The 15,515-nt window shown below is 42.9% G+C and overlaps 1 protein-coding gene across 5 annotated transcripts in view; it reads left to right on the top strand.

The window, feature by feature from the left end:
* LOC128694983 (galactosylgalactosylxylosylprotein 3-beta-glucuronosyltransferase S) overlaps nucleotides 1–15,515 on the top strand; it is a 109,067-nt gene that overhangs the window by 48,145 nt on the left and 45,407 nt on the right. Inside the window, exon 1 of one of the 5 annotated variants that reach the window (XM_070091385.1) lies at nucleotides 13,684–13,817. The exons of the other annotated variants lie outside the window; for them this stretch is intronic. Coding sequence (XP_069947486.1) covers nucleotides 13,815–13,817 — 3 coding nt within the window. The 5' untranslated portion in view covers nucleotides 13,684–13,814. Of the gene's footprint in view, nucleotides 1–13,683; nucleotides 13,818–15,515 lie in introns of those variants that run through there. 5 annotated transcript variants of the gene reach the window in all.

Genomic DNA, 15,515 nt, shown 5'->3' with positions numbered 1-15,515 from the left:
ATATATGAAGGAGAAGAGGTTACTAGCCCCTTGCTCCCGGCATTTTAGTCGCCTCTTACAACACGCATGGCTTACGGACACACGCACATACAGTGGACCTCCGGTTTTTGGCCAGTGCGGAAATCGGCCGATTCGGAAATAGAGCACTTTCGGTGAAATTTTCTCCCAGATTTCGTGCATCTGCTCGGAAATCATTTGTACCAGATGTGCTCACCTGGACTGCTCATGCATTTGTGACTCACTCTTGGGCACATTAAATGTCTTATTTTAGGTTAATATAGACATTTTCATTAATCCATCTATGATATTTTCTTCAAAATTTTACAAGAAACACATTACATAGCATATAGCATATAAACATGCAATGTTTATATGCTATCGAGTGGTGAGTGAGGTGGAGGGGTAAACGTTGTTTTCTCTGGTCTAGCGTTAGAGAAAACCGTGAATCTGCGTGTGGCCCAGTGACTGCCCTTAATACGCTTTTGTTTACAATTCTTGGCATGAATTATTCATTACTTCTCCCTTTGTTTATGATGGCATCTAAAGGTAGTTGTTAGAAACGACTAAACTCGGTGAACGTTGTATGTCAATGGTAATAATATGGCTGTGTTCTGCAGTGTAGGTAGCCAGTAGGTGTAGCCCAGAGGGACTACATGTGTGTACCTACATCTACCAGCTACCTACACTGACTGTCTACAACTAAATACAGTGGTCCCTCAATTATCGGCCTTAATCTGTTCCTGGAAGTGGGACTATTATCGAAATAGACGATTTTCAAATCAATTTTCCCCATAAGAAATAATGTAAATCCAGTTAATTCGTTCCAGACATCCAGAAGTATCAACAACAATTTTTTTTTTTACCTAAAAGATAGATTTACATGCACAAAAGAATGAACATTCAACATTACAGTTACCTTTATTGAAGGCTGTTGTTGATGAATGGAAGACAGGGAGGAGGAGAGAGGGAAGAGAGGTTGTTTGGAAGGGGAATCCCCCTCCATAAGGACTCTAGATCACTTCAGGGGTCACTTCCCTAGCATAAATATAGATTTACATGCAGACAAAAATGCCAAATAAATGTAAAGCACTAATAAAATGTATAAATGAACATTGGTAATAGGGGTAGTTGATGAGTGGAACAGTCTGCCTAGTAGGGTGATCCAAGCTAAAACATTGGGTAGTTTCAAATTTAGGTTGGATAAATACACGAGTGAGAGGGGTTGGATATGAGTCGGACTTGCATCTGAGCTTATTGGTTGGGTAGCATTTGTTCTGTTAGTGGGTTGGATTTGTGAAGGACTGGCCTAGTATGGGCCAACAGGCTTAGTGCATTGGTCCTCCTTTCTTATGTTCTAAAAGCTATGGCTTGGGTAGTTTCAAATTTAGGTTAGTTAAATACACGAGTGAAAGGGGTTGGATTCGAGTCGGACTTGCACTTGAGCTTATTGTTTGGGTAGCATTTGTTTTGTTAGTGGGTTGGATTTGTGAAGGACTGGCCTAGTATGGGCCAGCAGGCCTGTTGCAGTGTTCCTACTTTCTTATGTTCTTATTTAACATCACATCAGTAGGGTGATCGAGGCTAGGACCTTGGGTAGCTTTAAGAAAAGATTGGACAAATATATGAGTGGGAGGGGCTGAGTTTGATTTGTGTCATTGGGTATGGGAGTAAATTCTTGGGTAGCTTTGGGTAGAGGTCATTTTGATAAGGACCTGCCTTGTATGGGCCAGTAGACCTGCAGTGTTCTTCCATTCTTATGTTCTTAGTGGGAAGGATTGTAAAGGATCTACCTAGTATGGGCCAACAGGCCTACTGCAGTGTTCCTTCTTTCTTATGTTCTTATTGGAGACTTGTTTGTGTGAGGGAGGGGTGGCAAGCTTATTGTTGGAGAATATGACACTAATATCAACTCTATGGCTTATTTATCTATCACAATTCAACTAATGTGACATAAACAATATTAATAACATAGAAACATGGAATATACTCTAGAATGAATAAAATAAGTCATTAAGTATGTCACGAGAGGTGTTGTGTTGTTGTTGGGTATATAAGGGCCACTGAGAGTAAGCCGTCCATAATGGTGGTGAAGCAGCAGCTGAGGCGGCGGTGTTTTCTGTAGCCCTGTATAACTCCAACAACATTGGAGGAGTTGGTGGAATTGCTGAATCACTAAAGAATGAACCCTCTACCACCATCACTACGACCTTCTACCACTATTACAACTGTTACCACCATCACTACTACCTTCTACCACCATCAACCACTACCACAACTGCTTCCACTCTTCCATCACCACCTTCGTATTTTTCTACAAACATTTTCATTAATTGTGTGTGTTTCTCACATTCTTTACCAAAGGGCTAGCACTAGAAGCTTTCCTTGTAGCCATGGTAGCTTATTTAGCACTTGCAAGCACTAAAATCAATGGAATATTATGAAATATTTCGTAGGAGCTTGTGAGGGGGCCGTCGCTCACTGGTAAACAATGGCACACTGGCTGGGAAGGCAGGCCCAGGCCGCTCAGAGTGTGAGTACGCGTCCCGGACGAAGGACGATTAGCGAGTTAACGGACCATTTGCGAGCCAATGTTTAGACGAAATAATGGGACTACGTATTTCCGAAATGGATGACTTTCAGGCCGGACGATTATTAAGGGATCACTGTACTACTTACCCCTCGCCCTACATTATGACTACAAATATTTTAAGGTAAATAATGGATGTACTAACCACTGAAGAGCTGCAACACTATAGTTATTCTCTATAAAGTTTATTTTTTGTTAATATTTATGGGTGTCTGAAACAGATTAATTGGATTTACATTATTTCTTATGGGAAATATTACTTTGGTTTTTGGTCATTTTGGATTTAGGCCAACCTTCTGGAACGGATTAATTACGAAAACCAGGGTTTAGTGTATATATATATCTGGAGAGGGTTTTGGAGGTCAACTCCCCAGCATCCTGGTCTGTGACCAGGCCTCATGGTGGATCAGGGCCTGATCAACCAGGCTGTTACTGTTGGCCGCACACAACCTGACGTACGAACCACAGCCTGGCTGGTCAGGTACTGACTTTAGGTGCCTGTCCAGTGCCTTCTTGAAGACAGGCAGGGGTCATTGGTAATCCCCCCTATGTATGCTGGGAGGCAGTTGAACAGTCTTGGGTCCCTGACACTTATTGTGTTGTCTCTTATCATGTTAGCGGCACCCCTGCTTTTCATTGGGGAGATGTTGCAATGTCTGCCGAGTCGTTTGCTTTCAGAGGGAATGATTTTTGTGTGCAAGTTTGGTACTAATTCCTCTAGGATTTTCCAAGTGTATATAATCGCGTAGCTCTCCTGCCCGCATTCTAGGGTGTGCAGGTTTAGGAACTTCAAGTGTTCCCAGTAATTGAGGTGTTTTATTGTAGTTGTGTGTGCCATGAAGGTTCTCTGTATGCTTTCGAGGTCAGCAATTTCACCTGCCTTGAAAGGTGCTGTTAGTGTGCTGCAGTATTCCAGCCTAGATAAAACAAGAGAGTGTCATCATGGGCTTAGCATCCCTAGTTTTGAAGGTTCTCATTATCCATACTGTTACTTTTCTAGCATATGCTAGAAATGCTCTACAGATTTTTATTTTTGGACCAAAACTAACATAGAATCATCACCTAACCTCCCTTAAAGTAATGTAAGTTTTTTTTTAGGTACATTCTGCTATATGTATCATAGGTTAATTTAAGTATACAGTGGACCCCCGACTTACGAACAGCTCCCAACTTGAACAATTATGTAAGTGTATTTTTGTAAGTGTATTTTTGGGGGTCTGAAACAGACTAATCTAATTTACAATATTCCTTATGGGAGCAAATTCGTTCGGTAACGGCACTCGAACAGCCTTCTGGAACGAATTAATATCGTAAGTCAGGGGTCCACTGTATTTACTTTTATATAAAATCAGTGTTACATATTTTTTTTTTTTTTCTTTTTGCACTGCTCAGATCAATTTTCCCTGATTTATGGCTAAAAACAAATTTTTATTCGGCTTGTTCAGCAAGTAAACCCTTGCCAAATAGGCCAAACTGGGCAATTCGGCTTATGTACAGTAGGCTGTCATTTAATTAACCCTTTGAGGGTTTTGGTCGTACTAGTACGTTTTACGAGTAGGGGTTTTTGACGTACTAGTACTCATAAATTCTAGCGGCCTCAAATCTAGTGGGAGAAAGCTGGTAGGCCTTCATATGAAAGAATGGGTCTATGTGGTCAGTGTGCACAGTCTAAAAAAAATCCTGCAGCACAGTGCATAATGAGAAAAAAAAAACTTTGACCATTTTTTTGGAATAAATCAGCGACTTTGCAGTGTATTTTCGTATGGTATTTATTGTTGTATTCTAGTTTTCTTGGTCTCATTTTATAGAATGGAAGACATATTACAGAAATTGAGATGATTTTGACTGGTTTTGCAATGAAAGGTGCCTTGAAATTGAGCTCAAAGTAGCAGAAATGTTCGATTTTTACCAAACTTCAAAAGTAAACAAATCGTGCCAAGCGTGCAATACACGTCAACTGGTGAGTCTAATATTCTTTTACAAGTGCACCAATAATATTTATACCATTTTTTACACTAATGCAGTAGTCTGCATAACAGTAAATCTTATATTTTTTGTGAGAATAAAAATTCAAAGTGGAAAGCAAAAGAATATAAGAGGGCCCTTGAGACGTGACTAATGACTAGAGGAAATGTCATTTTAGTGCCAGGAATGTCTTTCTTGTTTATTCTGGACCCTATTCGGAAATTGGCATCTTTTGAAATTTGTGTGAAATTGGCAAAATTGCTAAATTCTGACCACTGTACTGGATAGTTGAATTTATAAATGGGTGGTTTCTTGCACCCATTCGATAGAAAAAATGGAGTTCTAGCGAAATATTCATGTTTTTTGTCGACTAGTACAGTGAAATTGGCCGAAAATGGGGCTCAAAGTGGGCAAAATCGCCGATGCGTAAACATCGCCGAGACCGCTAACTTTGCGAGAGCATAATTCCGTAAGTTTCCTATCAAATTTCAAACTTTTGGTGTCTTTATGATCGGGAAAAGATTCTCTATCTTTTCATAAGAGAAAATAATTTTTTTTTTTTTTTAAATTTGGCCGACCCTGAGAACGAGTTTCGGAGAGGGCCTGTCGACCCTCAAAGGGTTAACAAAGTAGTTATGTTCCTGAAAATGCCACGTTAGGCAAAACCTTGATAGACAAACTGAAAAACTTCTGAGAAAAATAGGGTTACGTTCCTGGGAGCCTCCCAAAAAGCCAAACAACTTTTTTTTAAACCAACAGATCTTACAAAAATAAAAGTGAATGTGTAATTGTAGTTCATTGTTGTGATATTTTTACTGCGTAAGATTACAAATGCAATAGAAATAGTATTTCTGACCTTAAATTGTGGGTGCTGGTGTTTGTGGATGATTGTGAAGAGTGGAGAGTTATGCTGTGGCCCTACTGGGCTGAGGTGGATGGTAGAGGTTCTGGTACTGGAGTGTGCATAAATTCTGTAAGGGATTTCTGTTCTATTTTACCCTACAGTACATTATACAATTGATGGTAAGGCATCAGCTGCTCTAGACAACGTTTCAGGGTCCTCTTCAGTGAAAAAGTCTAACTTTGTTTCATTCAGTAAGTCAAGTCAGTCAGTCAAGTTGTTCAGTCAGTCATCACACACTCATATTTACCTCATTCTTTTTGTATACATAATGACGCTTCATTTCGGCTACAGGCTATCTCCTGTCTAATACATATCTCTATTTTCTTCGTTAATTCTAAGATTTACATGCTTAAACCTTTTCTTGCAACTTTCAGCAATACTTGTATGCCTACTGGGTGCCATGATTGCTTGGCAGATTTAAGATATGGCAATTAATACGTATCTAAACAAACAGTGAGCTACTGGCACAAGTTCGTCCAACACATGTATGAATGCTATCATTCACACATTATCACTGTCTTTGCAGAGGTGCGCATATGCAACAGTTCAGATGTCACTCCAAACAACCAATATCCCAAACCCCTCCCTCAAAGTGTAGGCATTGTACTTCTAACCTCCAGGACTCTAAGTCCAGTTAACTGGTTTTCCCTGAATCCCTTCATAAAATATTACACTGCTCACACTCCAACAGCTCGTCAGGTCCCAAAAACCATTCGTCTCCATTCACTCCTATCTAACACCCTCACACATTCCTGCTGTATGTCCGAGCCCCTTCACACAAAACCTCTTATACTCCCCATCCATCCTTTCCTAGGATGACCCCTACCCCTCTTTATCTCCACTAAAGGTTTATATACCCTCTAAGTCATCCTATTTTGCTCCACCCTCTCTAAATGACCAAACCTCTTCAGCTCTCTGAATAATACTTTTAGTAAAAATACAGTGGACCCCAACTTAGGATATTAATTCATTCCAGAGGTCTGTTCGAGTGTCGTTACCAAACAAATTTGTTCCCATAAGGATTATTGTAAATTAGATTAGTCCGTTTCAGACCCCCAAAAATACACGTACAAAAGCACTTACAAAAATACACTTACATAATTGTTTGAGTTGGGAGCTGATTGTAAGGCCGGGGTCCACTGTACATGTATTTTTTCAACACATCGGCCATCTCCTACCGAAGCAGGGTGATCCAAAAAAAGAAAAATACTTTCACCATCATTCAGCACTAATCTTCGTTAAAATATCCATGTCCACCTCTGCATCAGATAGTTTATATCACAAAAACGAATTAATGTGCCATTGAAACCTCTTTGAGAGGGAATTAAATTCCAAGTGATTATGTGATCTTTCAGTTACATACTCAAGGGATGCTTTTAGTGGTAATCACTGTTTTGTGAGTATGTGAGTGAGAGATCACAAAAAAGTGCCTGGAATGTAATTCTCTTTCAAGTTTAATGAATTGCATGTTAATATATCAATTGTTTCTTGCCCTTGTTAATGTCCATTTCAAATAAGTTATTATGGGTTATTGTAATACTGTCATAATGATATATAATTTTGTGAAAGCATTGAACTAAAGCTCTTCTCATTTTTATTTAGCCATCTCTTCACTAATGTAGGATGACCCTTAAAAAAGGAAACTCATTCACCATCACACATTCAATAGCTGTTTTGCTAGAAGTGCACAGACATTACAGTTTGGTTAACCCTTCTAACTTAGACATCCCCACCTCTTCTCCAGTGCTAAGGCACTGTTGTTCTTACCTGTATATCTCAAGTTCATCTATCCATTTTTCCTGAATCTCTTCATAAATGTTACCTAAATTACATTCCCATTCCAATAGCATGTTAAATCCTTAAAACTGCTTGCTTCTGCTCACCCCAAATACAGTACCTTTTTAATTTTGATTTTTTTTCCATTTTCCATTACCCTTTAAGGGCAGTGCCTTGACGGCAGTGAAAGATTATTGATCTAAGGAACTGGAGCTGCCTTTCTTCTGATCAAACCTCACTATCATTTCCCTGGTGCTGTGTGACCCCTACTGGTTTAGTCCTTCCCATAAATAAAATAATTTTTTGCTGTTGCTGAGATTTCTAATCATCAGTCATCAATCCTCCTCCTCCTTCCTCCTCCCTCCTTCCTCCTCCCTCCTCCTACCTCCTCCTCCTCCCTCCTCCTACCTCCTCCTCCTCCCTCCTCCTCCTCCCTCCTCCTCCCTCCTCCTCCCTCCTCCTCCCTCCTCCTCCTCCCTCCTCCTCCCTCCTCCTACCTCCTCCTCCTCCCTCCTCCCTCCTCCTCCCTCCTCCTCCTCCCTCCTCCTCTTTCCTCCTCCCTCCGCCTCCCTCCTCCTCCTCCTCCTCCTCCCTCCTCCTCCTCCCTCCTCCTCCTCCCTCCTCCTCCTCCCTCCTCCTCCCTCCTCCTCCTCCCTCCTCCTCCCTCCTCCTCCCTCCTCCTCCCTCCTCCTCCCTCCTCCTCCTCCCTCCTCCTCCTCCCTCCTCCTCCTCCCTCCTCCTCCTCCCTCCTCCTCCTCCCTCCTCCTCCTCCCTCCTCCTCCTCCCTCCTCTTCCTCCCTCCTCCTCCTCCTCCCTCCTTCCTCCTCCTCCTCCCTCCTTCCTCCTCCTCCCTCCTCCTCCTCCCTCCTCCTCCTCCCGCCTCCTCCTCCTCCTCTTCCCTCCTCCTCCTCCTCCCTCCTCCCTCCTCCTCCTCCTCCTCCTCCTCCTCCTCCCTCCTCCTCCCTCCTCCTCCTCCTCCTCCTCCCTCCTCCTCCTCCCTCCTCCTCCTCCCTCCTCCTCCTCCCTCCTCTTCCTCCCTCCTCCTCCTCCATCCTTCTTCCTCCTCCTCCCTCCTCCTCCTCCTCCCTCCTCCTCCCTCCTTCCTCCTCCCTCCTCCTCCTCCTCCTCCCTCCTCCTCCTCCTCCTCCCCCCTCCCTCTCCCTCCTCCTCCTCCCTCCTCCTCCCTCCTCCTCCCTCCTCCCTCCTCTTCCTCCTTCCTTCTCCTCCCACCTTCCTCCTCCCTCCTCTTCCTCCCTCCTCCTCCTCCTCCCTCCTTCTTCCTCCTCCTCCCTCCTCCTCCTCCTCCCTCCTCCTCCTCCCTCCTTCCTCCTCCCTCCTCCTCCTCCCTCCTCCTCCTCCTCCTCCTCCTCCTCCTCCCTCCCTCCTCCTCCCTCCTCCTCCTCCCTCCTCCTCCCTCCTCCTCCTCCTCCCTCCTCCTCCTCCCTCCTCCTCCCTCCTCCTCCTCCCTCCTCCTCCTCTGTATGGGCAACCAGGTTCATCAATGTCATATACATGTAATGTAGACAAAGATGTTGTGAATGTATATTATACATCATGGAGTATTACTTTTTTTTTAACTCCTGCCAAGGCATGGTGACCCAAAGAAGAAAACGGACATTAATTTTTAAATTACAAGTTACAGTGGAACCTCGAGTTTCAGCTGCCCCAAGTTTTGGCCGTTTTGAGTTTCGGTCACTTTTTTCGCCTAAATTTTGTCCTGAGTTTCGAACAGTACATTGAATTTTGGCCGTCGTACCAGACCTGTCCGCCTGCCCACACATCAGTCTGGCTTTGTTTCTCCTCGAGTGAACATTACCCTGCATGTTTATCCAAACATTTCACAATAATCCATTGTTTTTTGTGCTTGTTGATTGAGTGCGACTGCTACATAATTAACCATGGGCCCAAAAAAAACTTCCTAGTGCCAGCCCTTTGGTAAGGAAAGTGAGAAACACAATAGAATTGAAGAAAGAAATTGTCGAAAACTACGAAAGTGGTATGCATGTGCTTCAGCTTGCCAGGATGTATGGCAAAAACAAATCGACCATCAGTTCCATCCTGGCGAAGAAAAAGAAAGATGATGTTGTGAAAGGGGTAGATCATCATCTTTTAACAAACCGGCCATATCCCACTGAGGTGGGGTGGCCCAAAAGGAAAAACGAAAGTTCTTTTACATTTAGTAATATTACAGGAGAAGGGGTTACTAGCCCCTTGCTCCCGGCATTTTAGTTGCCTCTTATGACACGCATGGCTTATAGAGGAAGAATTATGTTCCACTTCCCCATGGAGATAAAAGGAAATAAACAAGAACAAGAACTAGAAAGAAAATAGAAGAAAACCCAGAGGGGTATGTATGTATATATATGCTTGTACATGTATGTGTAGTGTGACCTAAGTAAGTAGGAGTAGCAAGACGTACCTGTAATCTTGCATATTTATGAGACAGACAAGACACCAGTAATCCTACCATCATGTAAAACAATTACAGGCTTTCGTTTCACACTTGCTTGGCAGGACGGTAGAACCCCCTGGGTGGTTGCTGTCTACCAACCTACTACCTATGAAAGGGGTAGATATGCTAACAAAAAATAGATCACAGACAATCGAAGATGTTGAGAAGTTGCTGGTATGGATCAATGATAAACAATTAGCAGGAGATAGTGTTTCGGAGACGATCATTTGTGAAAAGGCAAGGCAGTTGCACGCGGATCTCGTAAAGATGATGAGTGCTGCTGTTAGTGATTTTAAGGCCAGCAGAGGCTGGTTCGACAACTTCAAGAAGCATAGTGGCATACACAGTGTTGTAAGGCATGACGAGGCTGCAAGTTCATACAAAAGTGCGGCTGAAAAATTCATGCATGAATTCAAGGACTATGTGAAGGCTGAAGGATTCATCCCCCAACGAGTGTTCAATTGTGATGAAACAGGTCTCTTTTGGAAGAAAATGCGAAAGAGTACCTACATCACGCAGGAGGAAAAAGCACTGCGAAGACACAAGCCTATGAAGGATAGGCTAACTTTTGTTCTGTGCTAATGCTAGTGGGAATTTCAAATGAAGTCTTTACTGGTGTATCACTCTGAAAATCGCAGAGTGTTCAAGAAAAACAATGTCGTCATGCATAGATTGTGTGTGATGTGGAGGGCTGACAATAAGGCATTGGTCACAATGCAAATTTTCATTGACTGGATCCATGAAGTGTTTGGCCTCAGTGTGGAAAAATACCTCCAGGAAAATAAATTGCCACTCAAGGACCTCCTGGTACTGGACAATGCTCCTGCTCATCCTCCAAACTTGGTAGACCAGTTGTCTATGATCTTCAGTTTTATAACAGTGAAGCTCTTGCCTCCTAACACCACTCCTCTCATCCAGCCCATGGACTAGCAGGTCATTTCAAACTTCAAAAAACTACACAAAAGCAGTGTTTCAAAGGTGCTTTGAAGTGACCTCAGACACTGAATTGACCCTAAGAGAGTTCTGGAGGAATCACTTGAGTATCTACAACTGCTTAAGCCTTATAGGTAAGGCTTGGCAAGGAGTGACTTCCAGGACTTTGAACTCTGCTTGGAGAAAATTTTGGCCAGATTGTGTCCAAGAGAAGGATTTTGAAGGGTTTGAGGCTGACCCTGTCAACCCTACTCTTGTTGTAGAATCTATTGTGTCTTTGGGGATGTCCATGGGGTTGGAGGTGAATGGCCAGGGTGTGGAAGAGTTGGTGGAGGACCACAATGAAGACCTAACCATACAGTAGATTGGAAAAATAATGTAAGGGACCTGGGAGTAGTAATGTCTGAGGATCTCACTTTCAAGGATCACAACAGTGCCACGATCGCATGTGCAAAGAAAATGATAGGATGGATAATGAGAACATTCAAAAAGAGAGATGCCAAGCCAATGATGATCCTTTTCAAATCACTTGTTCTCTCTAGGCTGGAATACTGCTGTACATTAACATCTCCATTCAAAGCAGGTGAAATCGCAGATCTAGAGAGTGTACAGAGATCCTTTACTGCACGTATAAGTTCTGTCAAGCACCTTAACTACTGGGAATGCTTGGAAACACTTGACTTGTACTCGTTGGAATGCAGGAGGGAGAGATATATCATAATCTACGCTTGGAAAATCGTGGAAGGAATGGTCCCAAATCTGCACACAGAAATCACTCCCTACGAAAATAAAAGACTGGGCAGGCGATGCAAAATGCCCTCAATAAAAAGTAGGGGCGCCATTGGTACACTAAGGGAAAACACCATAAGTGTCCGGGGCCCAAGACTGTTCAACAGCCTCCCATCAAGCATTAGGGGAATTGCCAATAAACCCCTGGCTGCCTTCAAGAGAGAGCTGGGCAGATACCTAAAGTCAGTGCTGGATCAGCTGGGCTGTGGCTCGTACGTTGGACTGCGTGTGGCCAGCAGTAACAGCCTAGTTGATCAGGCCCTGATCCATCAGGAGGCCTGGTCATGGACCGGGCCATGGGGGCATTGATCCCCGGAATAACCTCCAGGTAACCAGGTAAGACCTTCATCTGGAACAGCAACAGACCACAGCTGAGGAACTTGCTTCAGAGGAGGAGGAGGAGGGAGGGAAGGAGGTGCCTTCTTCAGAGATTGAAATTTGTGCATTGTGCAGTCGGGTGCAAGCTTTTGTTGGGATATAGCACCTTGAGCATGCTGAAACAAGCCATATCTGCAACATGTTCAGTGACAAAACCATGTCCCATTTCAGACAAATGTTAGAGAGACACCAGAAACAGACCTCTCTGGACGTTTTTTTGTGCCACAGGGGTCCAGTGACTCAAGCTGGTCCTAGTGCCATTACAAAACAAAGAAGAGAAGTAACCCCGGATAGGGACTTGATACCTGAGGTCCTTATAGAGGGGGATTTCCCTTCCAAACAACAAGAAGTCCTCCGCCTTTCCTCCCTGTCTTCCATATGCCGACAAGAGTCTTCAGTAAAGGTATGTAAATGTTTATTTATCTATTTTATTAGTCATTTAAGTACTATATGTTTTTATAATTTTTTGTTTGTAAAACTATAGTTATTCCTAAAAAAATGTATTTTTTAATATTTTTGGGTGTCTAGAACGGATTAATTGGATTTATGTACATTATTTCTTATGGGAAATATTGCTTTGACTTTCGAACAATTTGAGTTCCAGCCAAGCTTCTGGAATGGATTACGGCCAAAACTTGAGGTTCCACTGTGTTTGGGTTATATAAGTGACTCGTAGCATTGTTCTACAGCACTTTTATTTACTTACTAGTGATTAAGCACATTACACACTTATAAAGCTGTTTCCATTATTGTTAGGAAGATTTACAAAATTTATTTATTGTATCAGAAAATGTACAATGCTAATTACCAGTGTCAAGGAGCCTTGATGCTGGTGAGGGGCTCTTGATCCTGGGAATTGGATCTGTGCTCCAGTTCCCTAAATTAATAATATAATAATAATAATAATAATAATGAGGAGCTTAGAACACCGCCACTAGTTGGCGCAGTGAATGCCAAAACATCCGCTCAGCAGTGGAAGCATTTCTCTCGTGCTTTGCTTGCATTTTGTTGTTATTTTGCCAATTTTTTTTTCTAACCATGGGTCCTAAGAAAGTGAGTGCAAAGGACAGTGCTGAGAAGAAAAAAGATGATGTCCTTGGAATTAAAGCATGAAATCATAGATAAGCAAGCAAGGTGTGCGGGTTGTGGGTTGAGGGGGAAGTGGGGGAAGCTCGCTCGTATCTTGGATGTTGGCTTGTAACTTGGAGCAAAAAATTGACTGAGCGACGGCTCGTATCTCGAAAAACTCTTTTATGTTGGGACACTCATAAGTCGAGGTTCCACTGTATGTGTACTGTAGTATAAAATATGTTACAGGTTTTGCATTTGTTGTACATAATTCAGATGCTTTTGGAGCTTAATTTCCACTGTCCAGGACAAGGTCACCTTTTATCACTGGAACCATACAACAGTACAGCTGGTAAAGCATCTTCACATCTTAGATACACCATAGCCCAAGGGTATCCAGCTATTTTTACTGGCTGGTGTAGCTCAGGTAGGAAAGGTGCTGCTATCCTGGACAACAAGGGCAAGCCCTCTTTGAGGTTAGAGGGTACAGTATTTTCTTATGCAGTATGATGAAACTTTATTTACCGTGAATTTACTCAGCATGTAGTTGTCAACCTGGGGATTTCATAGCATACATATTGTATTAATTTTCAGTGCACCTGTTTACCTTGTTTTTAGCTGACGTGGGATAATGTGTTTTTGACTACTTTTTTTAATCCTACTAATCTGTGAGTTACATTTACTATTCACAGGTCTTTCAGGAACATTCATCAATGCAGTTCTAATGATTAAACAATTGTACTGTACAATAATGTTAATTTATCAAATCACAAAATAAGTAGGGCTCAGACTTATGGGAAATCCTAAAACTTGCAGGTCATGGGTTCAGGTCCCTCCCATTCTGTGACGTGTTTGCAGTCATGCTGTTATGGCTATCAGACATTTGGCCGATGGCCATTTCACCGAAGGACACTTTACTGACAGATATTTCACCAAAGAACATCTGACTGAACGGACATTTCATGGTACGGGTATATGGCTGACCTGGTATTCATCACAGTGCATTTCCTAAACATTAAAAAGAAATAGTAGTTGGTAGTAGGTTGGTAGACAGCAACCACCAAGGGGGGTACTACAGTCCTGCCAGGTGAGTGTGAAACGAAAGCCTGTAATTGTTTTACATGATGGTAGGATTGCTGGTGTCTTTTTGTCTGTCTCATAAATATGCAAGATTACAGGCACGTCTTGCTACTTCTACTTACACTTAAATAACAAAAAGGCACAATACCGTGACTGGAACGATACACAAATAACCCGCACATAAAAGACAGAAGCTTACGACGACGTTTCGGTCCGACTTGGACCATTGACAAAGTCACACTAACAGAGGAGGAGCAGAACGGCTATATATAGGCAGGAAGAGGTGGAGGTAGTAGTAGTGGTAGTAGTAGTAGTAGTACAAGAATTGTATATAATACCGACAGGATGAAATGACACATGCACAACACCCGGGCATCCCCACCGTAGACGTTTCGCCATCCAGCCAGCCACTGGATGGCGAAACGTCCACAACAAAGACAACCAGACGCCGCACATGTGTCTAATTTCATCAGTAGATGTAGTAGAAGAAGAAGAGGTAGTAGTAGTGGTAGTGGTAGAAGTGGGAAATAAGGAAGACGAGCCAGTCAAATACAAAGGAAGGGGAGCACTGCAAGAGAGCTAGAAACCCACAGGGAGAGAGCAAGCGCACCGAGGTGCGTGAAAGGGGAAGTGGTGAAATAAAATAAAGAAGGAACAGAAACACGAGACAGGAGAGAGAAAGGCAACCCAGAGGAGAAAAGGAGAGAGGAAAGGGGAAGAGGAAGAAGAAAAAGAAGAAGAAGAAAAAATGAGGATTCAGGTTAAGTCACGGGTGTTCTGAAGTTTGGAGCATTTTACAATGTAGTGGGAGAGGAAGGCATCTACAGAGACGAAGCCAGGGCTAAGGTTCATACAAGGAAAGTTGTGTATAAGAGAGGATTCAACTAAACGGCGACTGTTTGAGTTGGAAGTAGGGAAGACAGTTTTAGCAGAAGACCAGTCAATAGGATGGCTATGATCTCTGACGTGACAGAAAAGAGCATTGTTAGTGTCGGCAAGCCTAACACTATTTTTGTGCTCCCTAAGTCTGTCAGAAAGAGATCGACCAGTTTCTCCAAAGTATTGAAGAGGACAGGAGGAGCAAGAAATAGAGTAGACACCAGGAACATCTGTAGAGGGAGGAGAGGTATGAACGAGATTAGTGCGAAGAGTGTTAGTCTGGCGGAAGGTGCACCTACACTCCTCTCGTTTCCAACCCTCTTGATCGCATCAAGAGAACTTTCAACAAAAAACTAAGGACTCTCTCCGACCTCTGTCCTCCTGACTTTGACCTTGTTCAACGGTTTCGTGTCATCTGTCCCTCTCTTCCCTATTTCTATGGCCTTCCCAAAACTCATAAACCTGATATTCCTCTTCGTCCTATCATATCCTCTAGAGGTTCTGTCTCTTATTCTCTTGCTTCTTGGCTGGCCAAAACCCTCACTCCCTTTCTTGGTACTTTTTCTCCTGCCCACCTCCGTCACTCTCAAGACTTCATTGAACGGGTTCGCTCTCTCCCAACCTGTAAGATGCTTAGTCTTGACGTTGAGTCCCTCTTCACCAATGTCCCTCTTGATGATGTCCTTGATTTCCTTAGAGAGAAG

Source organism: Cherax quadricarinatus, chromosome 35, assembly GCF_038502225.1.
Source record: "Cherax quadricarinatus isolate ZL_2023a chromosome 35, ASM3850222v1, whole genome shotgun sequence".
Classification (NCBI taxonomy): Eukaryota; Metazoa; Arthropoda; class Malacostraca; order Decapoda; family Parastacidae; genus Cherax; species Cherax quadricarinatus.
This window is presented reverse-complemented; position numbering and strand designations above follow the sequence as displayed.